This window comes from Rattus norvegicus, chromosome 6 (assembly GCF_021556685.1).
Source record: "Rattus norvegicus strain SHRSP/BbbUtx chromosome 6, alternate assembly SHRSP_T2T, whole genome shotgun sequence".
NCBI classification, from domain to species: Eukaryota; Metazoa; Chordata; class Mammalia; order Rodentia; family Muridae; genus Rattus; species Rattus norvegicus.
The window spans coordinates 67,319,045-67,342,195 of record NC_141539.1 but is presented as its reverse complement, the minus strand read 5'-3'; the positions used below and the strand labels follow the sequence as shown (position 1 = coordinate 67,342,195).

The following is a 23,151-nucleotide window of genomic DNA, read 5'->3' as shown; positions in this document are numbered from 1 at the left end:
TGTGTCCTTACAGTTTTTGTATTTGTATGAAAATCTTTGGTGAAAAAAAACCTAAAGGAAGAACAGAGAAAAATAAAAGCATAGGGGAATGAAATGACAAAAAAAGGGAAAAAAAGTCAAAAGCCACTTTATATTCTCTGCTTCTATGACATTCAACTAAAACACTGTTTTTTTGACTGTGTGCAAATGGCTTTGTATTTCTTAGTAAGTCCCTTGGGTAGAAACCATTTCACTGCTTGCCTTGGTATTGTACCAAGGACAGTGTGAGCATCCCATAAGGAGTTATCCCATATTTTCATTTTTGAATTTAAAGGGTTTTTTTTGGAATGTGAATTATGCGCATTTGAAGGAGAATGCCTTCTTTCAAGTCATATACATTCTAGTCTTAAGTATTGACTAGAAAAAGATTCAGGGTTCAATTATTTCCATGTCAGCATAAGGGCAATGGCGGCTATTGCTTTCTTTTCTAAGGTTCCCATTTTTTCTTAACATTAAAAAAATACTTCTTTTCTGTGTGGCTGCTTAATGCATTTATAGATGCAAGACCTTTATCTTACTACTTATAGACTTCTAACATTTAACCCGCATGAATCTGATATTTGAGATGAAATAGGAGGTATGACATGGATACTTGAAAAGTTAAGGCTGCAGCATTCTTCAAAGACCTGGTTTCAAGTTCTTCTGATCTCTTTTGAGACATTAGACCTTTTGGTCCAATACAGTGTTTTGCTGTAAAAAAAATAAAACCAATTAGGCTGTTTGTTACTGCTCATTAAATGAAAGGCCATTTTTTGTCATGAAATATTAATATGGATGATAAAAGAAATAACTTACTTTTGAATAATAAACTAAATAATTTAAGTCATATTTTGAAAGAAGTCCATATGTTAGTTTAGTAAATGAATTTTGGTGTTCTTAGTTAAAATTGATCAATTCTGTTAAGATAATGACTATTTGAATACAGAAGCAGATTATACTTCCTTTGGTATTGATTCAATTCTTCATAATTTCCACCAAAAGTGGTACATCAAACACAATGTTGTTCTTGTGCTGTCATAGGGAAAAAATCAGTAAACATTGTTTTTTCAAGGTGATTAACCTCTCTTTTTTTTTTTTATTAACTTGTGTATTTCTTATATACATTTCAAGTGTTATTCCCTTTCCCGGTTTCCGGGCAAACATCCCCCTCCCACCTCCCCTTCCTTATGAGTGTTCCCCACCCAACCCTCCCCCCATTGCCGCCCTCCCCCCATAGTCTAGTTCACTGGGGGTTCAGTCTTAGCAGGACCCAGGGCTTCCCCTTCCACTGGTGCTCTTACTAGGATATTCATTGCTACCTATGGGGTCAGAGTCCAGGGTCAGTCCATGTATAGTATTTAGGTAGTGGCTTAGTCCCTGGAAGCTCTGGTTGCTTGGCATTGTTGTACTTTTGGGGTCTCGAGCCCCTTCAAGCTCTTCCAGTTCTTTCTCTGATTCCTTCAACGGGGGACCTATTCTCAGTTCAGTGGTTTGCTGCTGGCATTTGCCTCTGTATTTGCTGTATTCTGGCTGTGTCTCTCAGGAGCGATCTACATCCTGCTCCTGTTGGTCTGCACTTCTTTGCTTCATCCATCTTGTCTAATTGGGTGGCTGTATATGTATGGGCCACATGTGGGGCAGGCTCTGAATGGGTGTTCGTTCAGTCTCTGTTTTAATCTTTGCCTCTCCCTTCCCTGCCAAGGGTATTCTTTTTCCTCATTTAAAGAAGGAGTGAAGCATTCACATTTTGATCATCCGTCTTGAGTTTCGTTTGTTCTAGGGATCTAGGGTAATTCAAGCATTTGGGCTAATAGCCACTTATCAATGAGTGCATACCATGTATGTCTTTCTGTGATTGGGTTAGCTCACTCAGGATGATATTTTCCAGTTCCAACCATTTGCCTACGAATTTCATAAACTCGTTGTTTTTGATAGCTGAGTAATATTCCATTGTGTAGATGTACCACATTTTCTGTATCCATTCCTCTGTTGAAGGGCATCTGGGTTCTTTCCAGCTTCTGGCTATTATAAATAAGGCTGCGATGAACATAGTGGAGCACGTGTCTCTTTTATATGTTGAGGCATCTTTTGGGTATATGCCCAAGAGAGGTATAGCTGGATCCTCAGGCAGTTCAATGTCCAATTTTCTGAGGAACCTCCAGACTGATTTCCAGAATGGTTTTACCAGTCTGCAATCCCACCAACAATGGAGGAGTGTTCCTCTTTCTCCACATCCTCGCCAGCATCTGCTGTCACCTGAGTTTTTGATCTTAGCCATTCTCACTGGTGTGAGGTGAAATCTCAGGGTTGTTTTGATTTGCATTTCCCTTATGACTAAAGATGTTGAACATTTCTTTAGGTGTTTCTCAGCCATTCGGCATTCCTCAGCTGTGAATTCTTTGTTTAGCTCTGAACCCCATTTTTTAATAGGGTTATTTGTTTCCCTGCGGTCTAACTTCTTGAGTTCTTTGTATATTTTGGATATAAGGCCTCTATCTGTTGTAGGATTGGTAAAGATCTTTTCCCAATCTGTTGGTTGCCGTTTTGTCCTAACCACAGTGTCCTTTGCCTTACAGAAGCTTTGCAGTTTTATGAGATCCCATTTGTCGATTCTTGATCTTAGAGCATAAGCCATTGGTGTTTTGTTCAGGAAATTTTTTCCAGTGCCCATGTGTTCCAGATGCTTCCCTAGTTTTTCTTCTATTAGTTTGAGTGTGTCTGGTTTGATGTGGAGGTCCTTGATCCACTTGGACTTAAGCTTTGTACAGGGTGATAAGCATGGATCGATCTGCATTCTTCTACATGTTGCCCTCCAGTTGAACCAGCACCATTTGCTGAAAATGCTATCTTTTTTCCATTGAATGGTTTTGGCTCCTTTGTCAAAAATCAAGTGACCGTAGGTGTGTGGGTTCATTTCTGGGTCTTCAATTCTATTCCATTGGTCTATCTGTCTGTCTCTGTACCAATACCATGCAGTTTTTATCACTATTGCTCTGTAATACTGCTTGAGTTCAGGGATAGTGATTCCCCCTGAAGTCCTTTTATTGTTGAGGATAGCTTTAGCTATCCTGGGTTTTTTGTTATTCCAGATGAATTTGCAAATTGTTCTGTCTAACTCTTTGAAGAATTGGATTGGTATTTTGATGGGGATTGCATTGAATCTGTAGATTGCTTTTGGTAAAATGGCCATTTTTACTATATTAATCCTGCCAATCCATGAGCATGGGAGATCTTTCCATCTTCTGAGGTCTTCTTCAATTTCTTTCCTCAGTGTCTTGAAGTTCTTATTGTACAGATCTTTTACTTGCTTGGTTAAAGTCACACCGAGGTACTTTATAATATTTGGGTCTATTATGAAGGGTGTCGTTTCCCTAATTTCTCTCTCGGCTTGTTTCTCTTTTGTATAGAGGAAGGCAACTGATTTATTTGAGTTAATTTTATACCCAGCCACTTTGCTGAAGTTGTTTATCAGCTTTAGTAGTTCACTGGTGGAACTTTTGGGATCACTTAAATATACTATCATGTCATCTGCAAATAGTGATATTTTGACCTCTTCTTTTCCGATCTGTGTCCCCTTGATCTCCTTTTGTTGTCTGATTGCTCTGGCTAGAACTTCAAGAACTATATTGAATAAGTAGCGACAGAGTGGGCAGCCTTGTCTAGTCCCTGATTTTAGTGGGATTGCTTCAAGTTTCTCTCCATTTAGTTTAATGTTAGCAACTGGTTTGCTGTATATGGCTTTTACTATGTTTAGGTATGGGCCTTGAATTCCTATTCTTTCCAGGACTTTTATCATGAAGGGGTGTTGAATTTTGTCAAATGCTTTCTCAGCATCTAATGAAATAATCATGTGGTTCTGTTCTTTCAGTTTGTTTATATAATGGATCACGTTGATGGTTTTCCGTATATTAAACCATCCCTGCATGCCTGGGATGAAGCCTACTTGGTCATGGTGGATGATTGTTTTGATGTGCTCTTGGATTCGGTTTGCCAGAATTTTATTGAGTATTTTTGCGTCGATATTCATAAGGGAAATTGGTCTGAAGTTCTCTTTCTTTGTTGTGTCTTTGTGTGGTTTAGGTATAAGAGTAATTGTGGCTTCGTAGAAGGAATTCGGTAGGGCTCCATCTGTTTCAATTTTGTGGAATAGTTTGGATAATATTGGTATGAGGTCTTCTATGAAGGTTTGATAGAATTCTGCACTAAACCTGTCTGGACCTGGGCTCTTTTTGGTTGGGAGACCTTTAATGACTGCTTCTATTTCCTTAGGAGTTATGGGGTTGTTTAACTGGTTTATCTGTTCCTGATTTAACTTCGATACCTGGTATCTGTCTACGAAATTGTCCATTTCCTGAAGATTTTCAAGTTTTGTTGAATATAGGTTTTTATAGTAAGATCTGATGATCTTTTGAATTTCCTCTGAATCTGTAGTTATGTCTCCCTTTTCATTTCTGATTTTGTTAATTTGGACACACTCTCTGTGTCCTCTGGTTAGTCCGGCTAAGGATTCATCTATCTCGTTGATTTTCTCAAAGAACCAACTTTTGGTTCTGTTGATTCTTTCTATGGTCCTTTTTGTTTCTACTTGGTTGATTTCAGCTCTGAGTTTGATTGTTTTCTCCCTTCTACTCCTCCTAGGTGTATTTGCTTCTTTTTGTTCTAGAGCTTTTAGGTGTGCTGTCAAGCTGCTGAGATATGCTCTCTCCTGTTTCTTTCTGCAGGCACTCAGCGCTATGAGTTTTCCTCTTAGCACAGCTTTCATTGTGTCCCATAAGTTTGGGTATGTTGTACCTTCATTTTCATTAAATTCTAAAAAGTCTTTAATTTCTTTCTTTATTTCTTCCTTGTTGTAGAGCATTGTTCAATTTCCACGTATATGTGGGCATTCTTCCCTTATTGTTATTGAAGACCACCTTTAGGCCGTGGTGGTCTGATAGGACGCATGGGATTATTTCTATCATTCTCTACCTGTTGAGGCCCGTTTTTTGACCAATTATATGGTCAATTTTGGAGAAAGTACCATGAGGAGCTGAGAAGAAGGTATATCCTTTTGCTTTAGGATAGAATGTTCTATAAATATCTGTTAAGTCCATTTGCCTCATGACTTCTCTTAGTCTGTCTACGTCTGTTTAATTTCTGTTTCCATGATCTGTCCATTGATGAGAGTGGGGTGTTGAAATCTCCTACTATTATTGTGGTGAGGTGCCATATGTGTTTTGAGCTTTATTAAGGTTTCTTTTATGTATGTAGGTGCTCTTGTATTTGGGGCATAGATATTTAGGATTGAGAGTTCATCTTGGTGGATTTTTCCTTTGATGAATATGAAGTGTCCTTCCTTATCTTTTTTGATGACTTTTAGTTGGAAATTGATTTTATTTGATATTATAATGGCTACTCCAGCTTGCTTCTTCTGACCATTTGCTTGGAAAGTTGTTTTCCAGCCTTTCACTCTGAGGTAGTGTCTGTCTTTGTGTCTGAGGTGTGTTTCCTGTAGGCAGCAGAATGCAGGGTCCTCGTTGCGTATCCAGTTTGTTAATCTATGTCTTTTTATTGGGGAGTTGAGGCCATTGATATTGAGAGATATTAAGGAATAGTGATTATTGCTTCCCGTTATATTCATATTTGGATGTGAGGTTATGTTTGTGTGCTTTCATTCTCTTTGTTTTGTTGCCAAGACGATTAGTTTCTTGCTTCTTCTAGGGTATAGCTTGCCTCCTTATGTTGGGCTTTACCATTTATTATCCTTTGTAGTGCTGGATTTGTAGAAAGATATTGTGTAAATTTGGTTTTGTCATGGAATATCTTGGTTTCTCCATCAATGTTAATTGAGAGTCTTGCTGGATACAGTAACCTGGGCTGGCATTTGTGTTCTCTTAGGGTCTGTATGACATCTGTCCAGGATCTTCTGGCCTTCATAGTTTCTGGCGAGAAGTCTGGTGTGATTCTGATAGGTCTCCCTTTATATGTTACTTGACCTTTTTCCCTTACTGCTTTTAATATTCTTTCTTTATTTTGTGCGTTTGGTGTTTTGACTATTATGTGACGGGAGGTGTTTCTTTTCTGGTCCAATCTATTTGGAGTTCTGTAGGCTTCTTGTATGTCTATGGGTATCTCTTTTTTTAGGTTAGGGAAGTTTTCTTCTATGATTTTGTTGAAGATATTTACTGGTCCTTTGAGCTGGGAGTCTTCACTCTCTTCTATACCTATTATCCTTAGGTTTGGTCTTCTCATTGAGTCCTGCATTTCCTGTATGTTTTGGACCAGTAGCTTTTTCTGCTTTACATTATCTTTGACAGTTGAGTCAATGATTTCTATGGAATCTTCTGCTCCTGAGATTCTCTCTTCCATCTCTTGTATTCTGTTGGTGAAGCTTGTATCTACAGCTCCTTGTCTCTTCTTTTGGTTTTCTATATCCAGGGTTGTTTCCATGTGTTCTTTCTTGATTGCTTCTATTTCCATTTTTAATTCCTTCAACTGTTTGATTGTGTTTTCCTGGAATTCTTTCAGGGATTTTTGTGTCTCCTCTCTATGGGCTTCTACTTGTTTATTTATGTTTTCCTGGATTTCTTTCAGGGATATTTGTGTCTCCTCTCTATGGGCTTCTACTTGTTTATTTATGTTTTCCTGGAATTCTTTCAGGGATTTTTGCTATTCTTTCAGGCATTTTTGCGATTCCTCTCTGTAGGCTTCTACTTGTTCTCTAAGGGAGTTCTTCACGTCTTTCTTGAAGCCCTCCAGCATCATGATCAAAAATGATTTTGAAACTAGATCTTGCTTTTCTGGTGTGTTTGGATATTCCATGTTTGTTTTGATGGGAGAATTGTGCTCCGATGGTGCCATGTAGTCTTGGTTTCTGTTGCTTGGGTTCCTGCGCTTGCCTCTCGCCATCAGATTATCTCTAGTGTTACTTTGTTCTGCTATTTCTGACAGTGGCTAGACTGTCCTATAAGCCTGTGTGTCAGGAGTGCTGTAGACCTGTTTTCCTCTCTTTCAGTCAGTTATGGGGACAGAGTGTTTTGCTTTAAGGCGTGTAGTTTTTCCTCTCTACAGGTCTTCAGCTGTTCCTGTGGGCCTGTGTCTTGAGTTCACCAGGCAGCTTTCTTGCAGCAGAAAAGTTGGTCTTACCTGTGGTCCCGGGGCTCAAGTTCGCTCGTGGGGTGCTGCCCACGGGCTCTCTGCATTGGCAGTAACCAGGAAGCCCTGTGCCGCCGTTTCCGGGAGCTTCAGTGCACCAGGGTTCCAGATGGTCTTTGGCTTTTTCCTCTGGCGTCCGAGTTGTGTGTGCAGAGAGCAGTCTCTTCTGGTTTCCCAGGCTTGTCTGCTTCTCTGAAGGGTCAGCTCTCCCTCCCACGGGATTTGGGTGCAGAGAACTGTTTATCCGGTCTGTTTCCCTCAGGTTCCGGCGGTGTCTCAGGCAGGGGTCCTGCCGCTCCTGGGCCCTCCCCCACGGGAGCCCAGAGGCTTTATACAGTTTCCTCTTGGGCCAGGGATGTGGGCAGGGGTGAGCAGTGTTGGTGGTCTCTCCCGCTCTGCAGCCTCAGGAGTGCCCACCTGACCAGGCGGTTGGGTCTCTCTCTCACAGGGTCTGGGGTGATTAACCTCTCTTGAACAGCCCACCAATTTTAATTGTATGTTTCCTCAAGAAAATTGTAGAATAAAATTGGATAAAGTGAAAGACAGAATCTTTGATAAACAATATGTGGTAGAACATTTGGTATCTTGGGGAAGCAGATTACCAAAGGGTTTCAGCTAGTAATCTAAATTCTATCGAGTTAAATAAAATGCATATGTAGTTTTTCGGAGGATAAACAAGTTTTGCTCCTTTTGTAAAATCCTCAGCTGCATACTCCTTTCCTCTATTAAATAATTAGTGTACTGCTATGATGGCCTTCCAGGTATCACTGCCTTCCTCTCTACAGTCTGGGAACCAACTTTATGAGGCTTTTATGAGGGAAAAGATCAGTTATATAAGGGAATATTTGGCCACAGATAGGATCTGCACTCAGTTAAGTTAGTTCTGGAAGCAGATAAAGTTGTGTCTATAATATGACTGTTGTAAAGCTGCAACAATCTTTCTGGAAAAGAATATTGTTTGAGGTTGATGAAGGCTCTAGGCTAGTAGCCATACCTAGCCAAGGAAAGGGGAGGTAATCACCAAAGGTGTCAACAGCCCTTCGGGACTGAAAGCTCTCTGAGTTAGAAGGTAAGGGTATGACCAATTAGAAATACTGTGTGGTCCAGGGCCATATGCATGGAGACTTACACTTGAAAAGCAGTGTGCCTCATATCAAGATGGAGTTTCCTGCACTGAGAAGTGAGGGACACCTATGATATGAAGATCTCAAAATGTAAACAGTAGTCCACTTGGTTGGAGGAGACTAAGGAGGAGGAATACAAAGACACAGTTTAGGAGGCTGTGTATATCAATGACTACTAGTCTAGGGTACTATGAGCTCTTTAAAGTATACTTCATTATGTAGTTATAAATTATTAATGTGAATTAAGAACTTCAAATGCATTAACCAAGCAATGTTATAAAGTAAAAAAGTATTAGGTTAAAGGTACAGGTGATTGGCAACTATGTCCTCATATCTCCAACCCCAAATTCTTTCTCTAAAATCAGGCTGACAATGTCTACTCTATCATGTATTTTATTATTAAATAATAATATTCTTTGTAAGAATATTAAACCTTGCAGTTCCTGGTATACATCAGGACCTCAAGAAATTGTCACTACTTGTAACAATCTCTTGGCACTTGTTAACTTTCTAGTAACCCTGAGTTCATAGTAGCAAGAATTATACATGTAATTATGTGTCCAGTTCTGGCAATAAATTTGTGTCAGTAATAAAAATATCTCCTCTTTTTTTGTGGTGAGAATAGACTTTTCTGAAAAACCCTTCAGAAACTGAGCTTTGACCAGACCTTGTAACAAAGATAACAATATGCTTTGAGACCATTTAAAACTACGTACTCAAGTCAGTTTCCCTACTGTATATTCAGCCTGTTTAAATTTAACTATCCTTTATGAAAGCAGTGTAACCAACCTTATGATAGCTTAGACTTTCCATGTAATTACCTTTTATAACCTAAGCTAAATATGTAACCTTTTATGTACTCTTCCATACTCCAGACACCCAGAATAGTGTGTGTGTGTGTGTGTGTGTGTGTGTGTGTGTGTGTGTGTGTTGACAGTTCTGGTTGGTTGCTTTAAAAACACAGAAATAGGGCTGCTCCAGATTGTCCACAACAACTGGTTACGATTTGCCTCGTGCTTTAGCAGGGATGTGATTTTGCCAGCTGTAGATAGTTTCTACAATTGTGTGACATTTAGAATTATGGGGGCTTTTCAAAGTGAATGTAAATGCTAGGGCTCTGAGAGGCATTTGGGGTTGTATATTAGTTGGTTGTTGGTTGCTGCTGGCCCCTGTTTCTTGTTTGTTAAGGAGTGTGCAAAGAGGAAATAACAAGAAGAAATTAGATATTCTGATGGTGAAGATCAAACTTTCTCAAAGGAATTCGATACCTTTAATCAGTCTAATGATAACATTGCCCTTTTCAGACCTACTACTTTTGTCTCTAACCTTTTGTCTCTTATCTAGTATCAGGGTGTTAAAAGAGTGGAAGAAAAGTAGTGAAGAAGGGTGGAATAAAAAAGAACCCACAAGGTAGAAAAGACACCCCCTCCCCTCCCCCCTCTCTTCGACCACTCCTCTGCCTCTCTCTGCAGCATTTTTTTATTGAGGTTTTAAAATTTATATTTCAAATGTTATCTTTTTGTTCTGGTTTTCCCTCCATAAACCCCCTATCCCCTTCCCCTCCCCCTTCTTCTATGAGGGTGTTCCCCAACCCATCCACCCACCCCTTCCCGGGTACCTGCCCTGATATTCCCTTACACTGTGTGCAGGGTGGGGAGAGTCCAGCCTTGGCAGGACCAATGGCTTCTCCTCCTGTTGTTGCCCACAAAGCCACCCTCTGCTATATATGCAGCCCGAGCCATGGGTCTGTCCATGTGTACTCTTCGGATGATGGTTTAGTTCCTGGGAGCTCTGGTTGGTATCGTTGTTCTTATGGGGTTGCAAACCTCTTCAGCTCCTTTAATCCTTTCTCTAACTCCTCCAGTGGGGACCCTGTTCTCAATTCAATGTTTGACTGCTAGCATTCCCCTCTGTATTTATCATGCTCTGGCAGAACCTCTCAGGAGTCAGCTATATCAGGCTCCTGTCAGTATGCACTTCATGGCATCAGCAATAGTATCTGTGTTTGGTGGCTGTATGTATATAGGCTGGATCCCCAGGTGGGGCAGTCTCCGGATGGCCTTTCCTTCAGCCTCTGTTCCAAACTTTGTCTTGGTATTTCCTCTCTATTAATATTTTTGTTCCACCTTCTAAGAAGGACTGAAGCATCCACATTTTGGTCGTCCTTCTTGAGCTTCATGTGGACTGTGAATTGTATCTTGGATAATTCGAGCTCTTTGGCTAATATCCACTTATCAGTGAGTGCATGCCATGTGTGTTCTTTTGTGATTCGGTTACCTCACTCAGGATAATATTTTCTAGTTCCATCCATTTGTTTAAGTATTTAATGTAGTCACAGTTTTTAACAGCGGAGTAGTACTTCATTGTGTAAATGCACTACATTTTCTGTATCCATTCTTCTGTTGAAGGGCATCTAGGTTCTTTCCGGCTTCTGGCTATTATAAATAAGGCTGCTATGACCCTAGTGGAGCATGTGTCTTTTTTGTTTGTTGGAGCATCTTTGGGTATGTGCCCATGAGTGGTATACCTGGGTCCTCAGGTAGCACAATGCCAAATTTTCTGAGGAACCTCCAGACTAATTTCCAGAGTGGTTGTTCCAGCTTGTAATCCCAACAATGGAGGAGTGTTCCTCTTTCTCCACATCCTTGCCAGCATTTGCTGTCATCTGAGTTTTTTTTTAATCTTAGCCATTCTGACTGGTGTGAGGTGGAATCTCTGGGTTGTTTTAATTTGCATTTCCCTGATGACTAAGGATGTTGAACATTTCTTTAGAAAATCTTCCTTGATTGCTGCCGCAGACCTATGGACGGAGGGAAATTGGGCCTTCTCTGTGTGTGGATACAAGTTTCCTAGGGCTTGCTGTACCACCTTCCCAGGCAAGGAAAGGATGTTTCTTGGTATGAGAGAAGGGTATTAGGGAAGCTGGTAGGATTTCAGCCTTGTATCTAAGAATTACTGGTCTTTTCACACATACCTCTGTTCTCTGGAGGTGCACTCTCCTTCCTGCCTTTTCTGACATTTGTGTGCTCTAAATTGTGAATGCTTCTCATTTGTTCCAAATGGTCACTTTGGTTTTTAATGTCCTACTATTGGAACTTCTCCAGGTCTGCCAAAGTTGAATCAGCTTCTGTGTCCTGCTCCCTTTGGGGGCTGTCACTGCCTGAGATTCATTTCATTTGTTGGCCCAGTGACTTTGACTTTTTTCCTAACTCATAAAACGTTATGATTTTGTAAGTGTTTTCATGTCATTTTCTTCTCTTTTTGCAGGAATGATGGCTTTGAAGTGATACTATTTTGCACCTTTCTCCATCTTTGGTGAAAGTCACTTCAACACCTGAGACTTTTTGGAAGTTACATAAGAAGTAAATGATTCAAGCTTTCATAGCTGGGAAGTCGTGTTGAGCTTCCAAACTTAACTTCCCTCAATTCTCCCTCATTGAATTATTGAGCTCTTTGTAGACCTGGAATGATGCTGGTAAATTACATTTATACAGGAGTTTTCCAGTTAGGAACACTTTAGCTTTACACTTAATAGCTAATTGAATCTCCAAAGGTTATAATTTATATGTTATTAAGGTCCCCAGTTTACAGGTGAGAAAATCATGATTTAATAGCTAGAGCTGGTAAAGTAATAAAAATAAAATTCAAACCTACTTCCTAGCACTTAGAGCTTTTGATAATTCCACACCCATGCAGCAATTTAAAGTAGACAAAGCCATGTACAGTACTTAAGTGTTACATTTATTCCCTAAAAGGTAAAGAGGAGTTAAGAAGAAGTTTAGTTCCTCAGTTGGAAAGCTAATTAGTGAAAAGTGACATTTAAAACAAACTATATTAGTTCTAGACATTTATATCTATTTATACAGTTACAATTATTTTCTTAGACTAATATGAAAAAGATAACTTTATACGATTATTTTATCAAACAATTTTTGCAATAAGCAAATAATGTCAAGATGCTAAGAAGTAACATTTGTCTATCAGTGGGATATCACTTAGAGCACAAATCACTATTTTATTAATATCATCACTTACACATACCATTTTAACAATCCATAAACAGTGGTGTATTATCAAGATGCAAGAACATTATGTGAAAGCCAACATCAATTTGAACTTGAATACATTAGACCCATAGGATTTAAAGTTGGTACAAGTGGATGGTTCATTTATACCAAACATATGTGATGGCCCATGCTTTTTTAGTGTACGCTTTATGTGAACTGCACTTTATTCCTAATTTTTGTCCAAGGTCAGGTAAAGAAATGTGGAAAATTATTGTGTTGAGTTTTAAGATGGGAAATGTCTTCTCCTAACATGGTAACATTTTGATAGATTTTAGTTCAAAATCCTAGAAGTAGTTAGGTTATGGAAGAGTTTAAGTAAATAACAAACCTATCTTTTTTGAAATGTGTTCTGAAGTATCTAAATTCATAGTAGCGATGCCCCTTGCAGCGTTAGTACATTGCTTTTAGATGAAAGCTGACATCAATTCACAAAAAAATGATGACTTTGCAAGGGTGGGATTGTGGCCAGAAGAGTATGATTAGGAATAGGCCAGAAAAGATACAGAAGCCACAATACTTTCTCAAGGAGAAGGTGCTCCTACATGACATTGATCATCTGAGAGAAATGAAGGCACTAATATTAAAGGAACTGTTTTAGTCTCTAGAGCATAAAGAATGCACTCATAAACATATGTAGCATGCAGTCCCATGAACACCAAACCAGGGAATGCATATCATTTACAAAATAGCCACCATGGCCACAGCACTACTCTAGAAACCATGAAATGTAAAATAAGAATATATTATACATATATATATACATATATATATATATATATATATATATATATATATATATATATGGTCTTTATATGTTTGGAGATATATTGATATTGAGTGGTGGCAGAGCAAAGACAGATAATAGCAAAAATACATATTGATTAAAGAAACAGAGAGTCCCACCATATGATACAGACAAATGACATTTTTCATTCCTAGAATGAAATCATTGATATCAATAGGGAGTAAGATATATATAATGGCTTCTGGTGATCGTGAAGATAGGAGATTGAGGACATGACGGGCATGTGGCCTCTATTGTTCTTATCTCTCTTTTCCCAGTCTTCAAATATTGGCACTGCTTTAGTCTATAACCTCTAACTATTTCTTTTGCATAATTTCCCCAGAGATGCATACTCTTTCAAATATTCAGTTATGAAAAATGTGTTGACAATGTTTTCTCTCTAGCCACTTTCTTCCTGAATTGCCTGCAGGCTAGTATATTTAACCTCTTATCATGCTTGATCACTTGAACATCTTACTACCAAGAATAAGACATACCAGTCTGAGTTTATACATTTGTTTTTATAAAAGCTCCTTCTATAATTTTTCTACCCTATGTTATTACCTGGGTGACACACATGTTATTCTTTGTACTCTAATTGCTGTGTTTGGAAAAGAAGGATAAAATATCTTCAGGCATATGATAGTTAGCTTTTTGTCAACTTGACACAGCTGGTGTCATTCAAGAAGAGGGAACCTTAGTTGAGAAAAACCCCCCTCATTTTAGCTTCTAGGTAAACCTGTAGGCCATTTACTTAATGGATGATTGATATAGAAGCACCAAGCACATTGCGTTGTGCCACCCGCGGGCAGGTGGTCCTGTATGGTATAATAAAGCAAACTGAGAAAGATGTGGGGAGCAAGTCAGTCAACCACTTTCCTTTCTGGCCCCTGTTTCAATTTCTGCCTCAGGTTTCTGATTAAGTTCTTGCCCAAATTCCCTTTCATGATAAGCTGTGATTGGGACATAGGAGTTGAAATGAATATTTTCTTCACCAAGCTGCCATTGATTGTGGTGTTTTATTACAACAATAAAATGCTAAGTATGTATGGATTTACCTGGAAGCACAAGCAAGTCAGTTCATATAACCCCTCCCCCAACTGATGTTGTCAAACATAATCAGGTTTATTCCAATACTTGGTCACAGAGCTATCAAATACATACCTCTCTATGACCTGCTTTCAGTGTTATCCATCTATCTATAACAACTTTAGTCCAGATGCTTATTAACTTTTGGCAGCATTGAGACTATAAATTGAGACTCTTCTTATCTCCAATTTCACTTCTTCTCTGACTCCCATATCTTACTGTTGTGATAATTTGGGACTGCCCGAGGAAACACTTCAGGCAATCATAATGTCATGCTCATAAGAAGACTCGATCTCCTTGACTAGCATTTCTATCCTCTTCTTTGGCTACTTGTTCTATTGCTTTTCTGTGTCTCTTGATGCCCAGGCACATCTGATACTCAACATTCTCTACATTTTTTTGTAGATGCAGTTCCTCCCAACACAGAGACTGTTTTCCACACTATTCTTCAGCCCTGTGGTATTTCCCAACCTACTCTAAATCAGGTAATAGTTTTGGAATTCAGAGGAGGGGATAGAAAGATGAATTAGTCATTAAGAGCTTGTGTTGCTCTTGAACAGAAGCAGAGTCAGATTTCTAGTTCCTAGAATGAGTAGTTGAAACCCATTCATAACTCAGACTGGCATACACAAACATCTGAATTTACTTGCCCAAACATATATACAAGAACACATGCATATATAAGATTTAAAATAATAAACATCAATCTTTAAAAAAGAACAGTGTCAGTAGAAAATAACACAGTTAGAAATTTGAGTAGAGTTTAGTATTGAGCTTACTTATAAAGATGTATATCAAATTAAGGGAATCACAAATAGATTAGGATGCTGACATGAGCAGACACTGAGCATCATTATTAGCTCTTTTGCTGGGGAGAGAGTAGTGCCTGTGATTTCTCCTTACAAGAGACATGGCCTACTATATGACTTGTAGTTTCCCCTTAAGAAGGATCTGGGGGTAAATCTTTCTCCCTGTGTCTGTGCCCAATATGGAAATAGAATTTACAGCGGCTAAAGCTGCATAACATCTGCTTCTTGGGGACACTAAGCACTCCAGGGAGGTTGAGAAGGGAGCTTCTTAAGGACAACTGAAGGCCATTCACCCCAGATGCTTCTGTTGAACTCCAGAACATACCTTTGTTATAATGCTCCCATGCAGTGCTGGTCATAGCTACTTTGTTATAAGTCAGGAAGCCCTTGACCACAGGGGCTGGCATTAAATGGTCTTAGTATTTTGCCAGAAAAACAATATTCTAGCTACTTGAATGAATGAATGGTAATGTCACAGTGAGGATGGGATACGATAAGCATGAGGTTAATTATCTATGTTACTTCCAAGAACTCCAGGTTTGAGTTTCACATCTTTGTCTTTCTATTTCATGTCCCGTTTTCTTCTGTGTGATGTATAAATGAGTACGAGTGTGTGCATGTGCTGTCTTCTTCCTAATTTTTAAAAAACGATGGTGGGTCAGACAAATACCAGACAATTCACAAGCTGTAGATAAATACAAGAAAACAATTTCACTGAGAAAATGATCTCCATGTAGTCATTTATTCATTGGTTTTAACCCCACGATGCTATTAGTTATGCAGTGAAAATAGTGTTTTAATGACTCTTCAGAAAATGTTCACCACAGGAAGAAATGCTGTGTGACTGGAGTAGACTGAGACGGTATTTGTCTTTCTGTACATTTTGTGGCTCTTAATGTCAACACACCTATGTGCTTCAAGAAAGACACTGCAGTGGGACAGATACAAGAAGCTGTATATAATTCTTATGCAAATTAAGACATCAGAACACATTCAGTTTTCCAAACACCAGAACTGTCACCATTCACCCTTTCTATTAAACAGTCTGACTGTGGCTGCAATTAAAGATAACTTAAAAATAGGAAAAGTTATTAGTACACTTCTGCATGTTGTTTTAATTTTGATGAAGTTCTTTCATGAAGGAAGTGTTAGTAAATAGTTATGGTATTTATGAACAAGTTAAATTCTCTTGTGACAAGAAAAGCAAGTCTCTAAAAATTTAGAGACAATGTATTTTTTATCATAAATTAAGAAACTGATTTTTTATAGAGTTGGATGCAGTGTTGGAGCCTAGATCTAGATTTTTACTCCTGAAATTCTTTGTCACATTGTGTTCTGTCTCAATAGCATGTTCTCATGTTAAAAGGTATCATCCAAAACTAGTTAGAATTGGTTAGATGGCTCCACAGGTGAAACAACTTACTCTCAAGCTTGATGACCTAAATTCAACTCCAGGAGCCTTCACTGCAGGAGAGGACAGACACTTGCAAAACTGTCTTCTGACCTCCACACATGCCCAATGGCACCCAAGGACCCCTGCCCAGTTGATAGGTAAAATAGATGATTGGATTGATAGATAGTTGATAGATGGATAGATGGATGGATGGATAGATGATAGATAGATAGATAGATAGATAGATAGATAGATAGATAGATAGATAAAGTAGAGCTATTTATGTGGGGTTATGATTTCTGAAGACAGCGAGGAATCTTGCTACATCATACAATACATTGTTTATAAAGAGTTTGAATACAGATGTCTATATTCATTGACAAACTGTGATATAAGAAAAATTTCTGTTAAGGAAATATTATGAGTTCATGGTTGTGAGATAAGAATAATCATTATTTTCCTTCATCATAGGACAGCAGAAGTGGCCCTACTTTAGTCTGGAGAAAGCTGTTAATTTCTATTGTCATAAGAAGAAAGGATTATTGTTATCTAAAATACTTCTTACAATAGTAAATTGGTACAGGAATTCTACTTCTACTGACATGTTTTCCTATTAGTCTGATGGAAATATGATCCTAATTTGGAAGACGGGAATACCAGGAGGTAATTAAGAATGAATGTTGAGACTTGCAGTAAATACCTAGAAACTTATCCTACATTTCTCCATAATTGTATTAATTATGGTACATCTAGGACATATTTTTGTTTCCCTGTTAATATTTTATTATAAATATTAAAATATAATAATGTCTTCCTTCCCTTTCCTTCTTCCAAACCCTCCACTATAGCCTTCCCCACCCTCTTTTAAATTCATGATTTCTTTTTTAACTAATTGTTATGGCATGCCTGTATGTATATACATATATGTTTCTAAATATAACCTGTTCAGACATTTAATGCTATTTGCAAATATTTGCAGGGCTATCCTTTTGGTACTGAACAACCAACTGGTGTGCTGTTCTCTAGGGAAGACCATCTCTCCCAGTTTTCCTTCTTGCCTATAGTTCTTTGTATAGGGTTGAGGCTTCATGAACTTTTCTTTGTCCATTGGTGTCATCCTTGTTCATCTCTCATTTGTTCATCAGTCGTGTTGATGAGCATTCATAGGTGTTGCTTCTGATTTTACCAGGAGACACAATCTCACACCAAATCCCTCTGGCTCTTCTAGTCTTTAGGAAGGAAATTAAAAGTTATTGAGTATTCCTTCTTGCCTTGAGTCACTAACTACACCTAAATTCTAATTGTTAGGAGAAGTGAGTCTCTGATGTTATTTGGAATGCATTTTCTGATGGAAGTGTTATGACTTGTATGTGAAAAGATACACAGAAAACTCCATTCCAACTCAATATGAGATACATATTCAAAATAAAGGTAAAACAAGGTCTGTGGTTTTAGTTTATTTGGTAGAGTGTCTTGTTAGCAGGTCCCAATGTAGCACAAAATTGAATGTGAATTACGTGTCTGCGATTCCAACACTCTGGAGAACAGGGAGGAGAATCAGATCAAGATTATTCTCAGGCATTATAGCAGGCTTATGGCCAACCTGAACTACACAAAATCCTGGCTCAAGCAAGCAAACAAATGAAACAGTTGTACTCTATTTTGTGAATAGAGCATTTTAAAGGGGAAGCCTGGAACTGTTAGAGATAAAATTGGGTTACTTCTCCATTCTAAGGTATTTTGTGAAATAATTGGGAACAGAGAGGGGCTTGGCTTTAACAAGGATTGGAAAGCCTTCAGAGCCAGCATTTGATGTCTATAATGGGAAAAAGTTGACTACATGCCATAAATCATGCCAGTTTATTGGGAGTGGGTGGGATAAATCCTGAACTATGTGAAGAGGGAATTAACAAGAGAGTGCTTTATTCTGAAAGCACTTTATAAGATATACAGCAAGTGAAACAGCTTTAAATAAAAGATCTGGCAAGAAGAGCAGGAGGGAGGGCTTTAGGCAGGTGCCATGCTCTGGAACTAGGTAACTACCATCTGCCAAACCCCTTGATTTGGGAACGTGGGTTACTTGACATTGCAAAAACAGTGACTTGTGTATCTGAAGGGACCATACAAGATGACAGCCTGGGAAGAATCATCTATGTGTTTAAAAGAATTTAGCACTGGCTCATAGCACAAGTGAATTGAAGGTATTCGGAAGATACTGAGAGATTGAAATAAACAAAAGGAAAACCCATATGCAGAACTCAAGCCCTGTTAGTCGTGATTACTGTCTCCACACTCATCCACTTCACTACTTCTTTGAGATCCTTGGACGTTTCTTCTTCACTAGCCCCTTATCAGCTTGTCAATATATAAAAGCTGCAGCACTTTCTGATTCCCAGGCCCATACTTCTCAATATTCTCTGTAGCCAAATTATAAAGATGCATATATGTTCACTACTTCAGACTCCTTCAACCTCCCCAGGACTCACATATTCTTTACTGCCAAAGCTCCATGTCTTGAAAGTTCTTGATAGCCCCACATTGCCATGTCCCAGCTGCTAATCTTCTGAAGTCCTGGGTGGTATTTACCATTGCCAAGCAGTATATGGCTTCGGTCACTGCACTCCGACTTTTTTGGCCCATTGTTTTTCAATCTTCATCAAAATTTCTTTGTTTTCGGAGGACTTTAGAAGTTGATATTAATCATACTGGTATGTAATGGCTAGTACTATTCCATGTCCATTGCTGTGCAGGCAACCATGTTGATTTCCACTGAACTCTATCCTCAGACAGACTTAGGACTAAGCATTCAATATCATCTTCATTTCTTGGTCTTGGGCTGTCTAAGAGGTCACATACCTAGCTCTTGTTCTTTCTTAGCTATTCTCCTATTCTGCACTTCCATACTTTAGTGAGATTCCTTTGCAGGTGTACCTGGTGGAAACTGAGCCAGCTATGACTTTCATTTCTCACCCCTTCACAAATCTGTAAACCATATTGGTACATATAAGTTTATAGATATATTTACTTTAAGGTGGTAGATAGTTCAAGGGGTCTAAGAAGTAAGGAAGAGAGAGGGAAGGAAGACAGGAGGGAGAGGGACAGAGAGATTTTAAAATTCCCATGTGACCCTAGAGTCTCAATAACATCATTACATTTGTGGTGTAGCTTCCTTTCTATTTCCAAGGATAAGTCATTTATCTGTCTTTTGTTTGGTTGGTGCCTGACAGAATGTGCTTCTTTGGGGTCCATCCAGCTTCTCTAGTCATTATTCTCTCTCAAAATGAAGTCAAAGCTGCTTGTTAAAATGAGTCTCCTGGGGCAAGATACAGCCTGAAAAAACACTGTGATTATATAATATGGAGTGACTCAGAGTAGGGCATTGCCTCATCTCAACAGGTTATGTGATTTTTTTTTGATTGCTTAATTTGATGTTAATGATATCAGAAAGGCTATATGGTCTAGATTAACATTTACTGTCAAAATTTGAATTTGATAACCATATAATAAATATTTAGTGAAAATCCAGAATATTCCAGACTTTTTGAAGTCATGTAGAAGATGCAAGACTGATTTAGGATAAGGAACTTGTGGATGTAGTATAATTATCTGCCATCCAATGCTTCCTAGTAATTCACATATCCTTTTTACCTTGATGCTTTTTACCATGAGAGACAGGATGTGGAAGTAGAAACATAAATCTGACTGTCATTGTTTCTGCTTCTCAAGATTGTTTTATAGAGCAGAACAAAGTGAAAAGCTTCTCCAGGGTCCATTCAAAAGAGAAAATGTGGGGTGTGGGGGCATCAGGCTACAGCATTTACTGCCCCAGTGGTCATCAAAGTTGACTTGACTGATCTGGCTTGCTAGGTAGGTGTTTCTATCCTTTCTCATGTATGTTCTCCCCAAAGCTGCCTTCTTGGTTAAGAATGTACCTATCACAGCTGGATTCCTCTGCTAAAAACTCTAAATAGGTTCCGAGAAGGACTGTGTGCATGTATGACTGATCATGTTTACCAGGATGATAAACTCCATACTGAGAAGACAAAGATTCATGGATATGATCCATAAAATAAAGGATAACCACGCTAAAATTCACAGCTCAGAGAAACTAAGTATCAAGGATGGACCAAGGGACATGCGTGAGTCTTACTGTGAAGGAGAAATACAATAGATATTGCATGTGGATATCTGGGAGGGGTTGTGGTAGGGATGGGAACAGGAAGGATCAGGCAAGGATCTCATGGAAGGAGAGAACACTGGAAATGGGGGCCATCTCTGGGATGAGCTAGAAACCTAGTGCAATGGAAACTCCCAGGGATGTATTGGGGTGATCCTTGCTAAGATTTCTAGCAATGGGGGATATGGAGCTGAACAGGCCATCTCCTATAACTAAGAAAGACTTCCAGTGGAGACATTGGAATACCAACCAAGCCACACAAACTTTGACTTCCAATCTATCTTGGCTATAAGATGTGCTGGGGTAAAGGTGGTGCAGAAATTGTGAGTGGCCAACAGTGACTGCTCTAGCTTGAGGACCATGCCATGAGAGGGATGCAACCCTCACACTGCCTGCAGAGCCAGAGCCCAGAGACTAGATAGCCCAGAGACATAAGATAGAACCAAACATGACTGTCAAAAAAAATTAATGAAATTATTCCTATGGTATTCTGCTATCCTAATAGATTGACACCTAGACCAGTTATCAGAGAGTATTTGCACAGCAACTGATTGAGACAGATGCAGAGATCCAAAGCCAAATATGTGCACCTTGGAGAATCCTGCAGAAGAATGGAAAAAATTGTAGGAGCCAGAGAGTTCAAGAACACCACAAGGAAACCTACGAAAGTCAATTAACCTGGGTTCATAAGGGGATCATAGTGACTGAAGTGACAAGAAAACATGCATAGAATTGACCTAGGGTCTCTGCACATATATTATTATAGTTGTATAGCTTGGTCTTCATGCGGCACTCCTAACAGTGGGAGAAGGGGATGTCTCTGACTCTGTTTTCTGCTTTTGGGAACCTTTCCTTTTACTGGATCCAGTCTTAATATGAAGAAGGTGCCTAATCTTACTGCAAATGTATATGCCATGAGTAGTTGATGTCCATGAGAGGCCTGGCCTTTTCTAAAGAGATATACAGAGGAGGAGTGAATGGAGGGGTTGGGGGTTATGGGTTGGGAGGAGAGGAAAGGGGGGAAACTCTAGGGATATAAAATATATATATATTAATTTTAAAAAGAGGAATTTTCTAAGGCAAGAAAAAGAAAATAGAAAGAAAAATAAAAAGTATCTATGGCATATGGTGGTTTGTTCCTTATCCCTTGCTTCTTAAAGGAGGAGGTAGAATCTAAAAAAATAAGACCATTGGGCATTTCTTCCGTTTTGTTCAATATCCTCTGAGATTGATTTGACATTCAAAAGCTACCTCAGGTCGCCAGCTCAGCTTTTGTTCTTATACCTAGAGAGTCTAGCCTACATGGCAGCTACAGAAAATTAGCTGTACAGAATTATCCTACAGAAAATTCAGTCTATTTTGAACATAATTAATCTCCTTTCTTTTACCTTGCATTTGTTGCTTTGCTCCTCTGGCACTTACAAAGTTGGTGATGCTATCATTACTAAGCTTTATTCTTTGCTAGATGTGTGGGATGCATTTTATGTTTTCCCAGGTCTCTGCATTCTCTTACTCATAGGTCACTGAGCCTTATTCAACATATTGTCTTAGATGTTTATAAAGTTGAGTTAAAATTTCCCATTCCATTCTGTAGGCCCACAAAATTTCTCCTTCTCTTGGAAATTGCAACTGGTTTGGTTATCATAACTTCCTTACACTGTTATTGTATAAGGCTACCCCCTCCTGCCTTCCTGCTATGTGTACATACAGGTAATAAATAAAAGCAAAGTCGTCTTTCTGACAGTCTTTCAGTGGTCCAGTCAGCCTTGTGCTCACTTTTCTGAGTTTGTTTTGTTTGAAGGAATGGCCACATCTTCAGACTCTCTCAGCAAGATCAGTCAGCATGATTCTGAGTAGAACACAGTGGGAATCTGAGGAATTTTTCTTCTTTTCTATGTCCTAAAAGAATAAAAGCCATTGGCACGTGCCTAGCAGGATTGCTATATGGCTTAAAAGTTCTCCACATGCTGGGCATAGCTGTCTTACTGTGGACTTCGTGTACCTTCTTAACCCCTGGAGATTGTAGTTCTAGGGGAAACCCTATCTCGGCAGATTAGATTGCTAGGGACAATTGGATAGGGAAACTTAGAGAATTCTTACCACTGTTGGCTTTATATTTCCATTTTCTTTCTCTTAAAGTGCTTATGTTTCCTTGGAAAGACCCAAAAATACTAGAAGTGATGCTATGATGCTAAAAAATGATCAATTTCCTTGTGAGATACTCAAGAAGGACATGGCTCTTCTTCCCCAATATGAGGTAAAAATAGGTGGGTTTTACTTAATCTTCACAGAATGGAATTCTGTATTCTAGAAACTTTTCTGTAACTTTAGCAGGTCTCAGGGAATCCCTGCCTTATCCTTTAGAGAAGGCAATATTTCTAAAAATTCCAATTAAATATTATACTTTCCTCTATAAAAGCCTTCAAAAGTGTCTAAGTATGTCTATAGTATGAAATTTATATTGAAAGACTCGCTTTCCACATAATGAACTGTAACTTTTTTCCACACTTGTCTTTACCTACTCCCCATGCTTTTCCCTGAGCCTCTCCTGTCCCC

General features: G+C 38.8%; 1 protein-coding gene across 1 annotated transcript in view; it reads left to right on the top strand.

Moving 5' to 3' along the window:
* LOC134479372 (uncharacterized) overlaps positions 1–22,862 on the top strand; it is a 221,594-nt gene extending 198,732 nt beyond the window's left edge. The window contains exons 5-6 of the mRNA XM_087554992.1: positions 14,622–14,701; positions 22,735–22,862. Coding sequence (XP_087411118.1) covers positions 14,622–14,696 — 75 coding nt within the window. The 3' untranslated portion in view covers positions 14,697–14,701; positions 22,735–22,862. The remainder of the gene's footprint in view (positions 1–14,621; positions 14,702–22,734) is intronic.
* Positions 22,863–23,151: the final 289 nt, after the last annotated feature.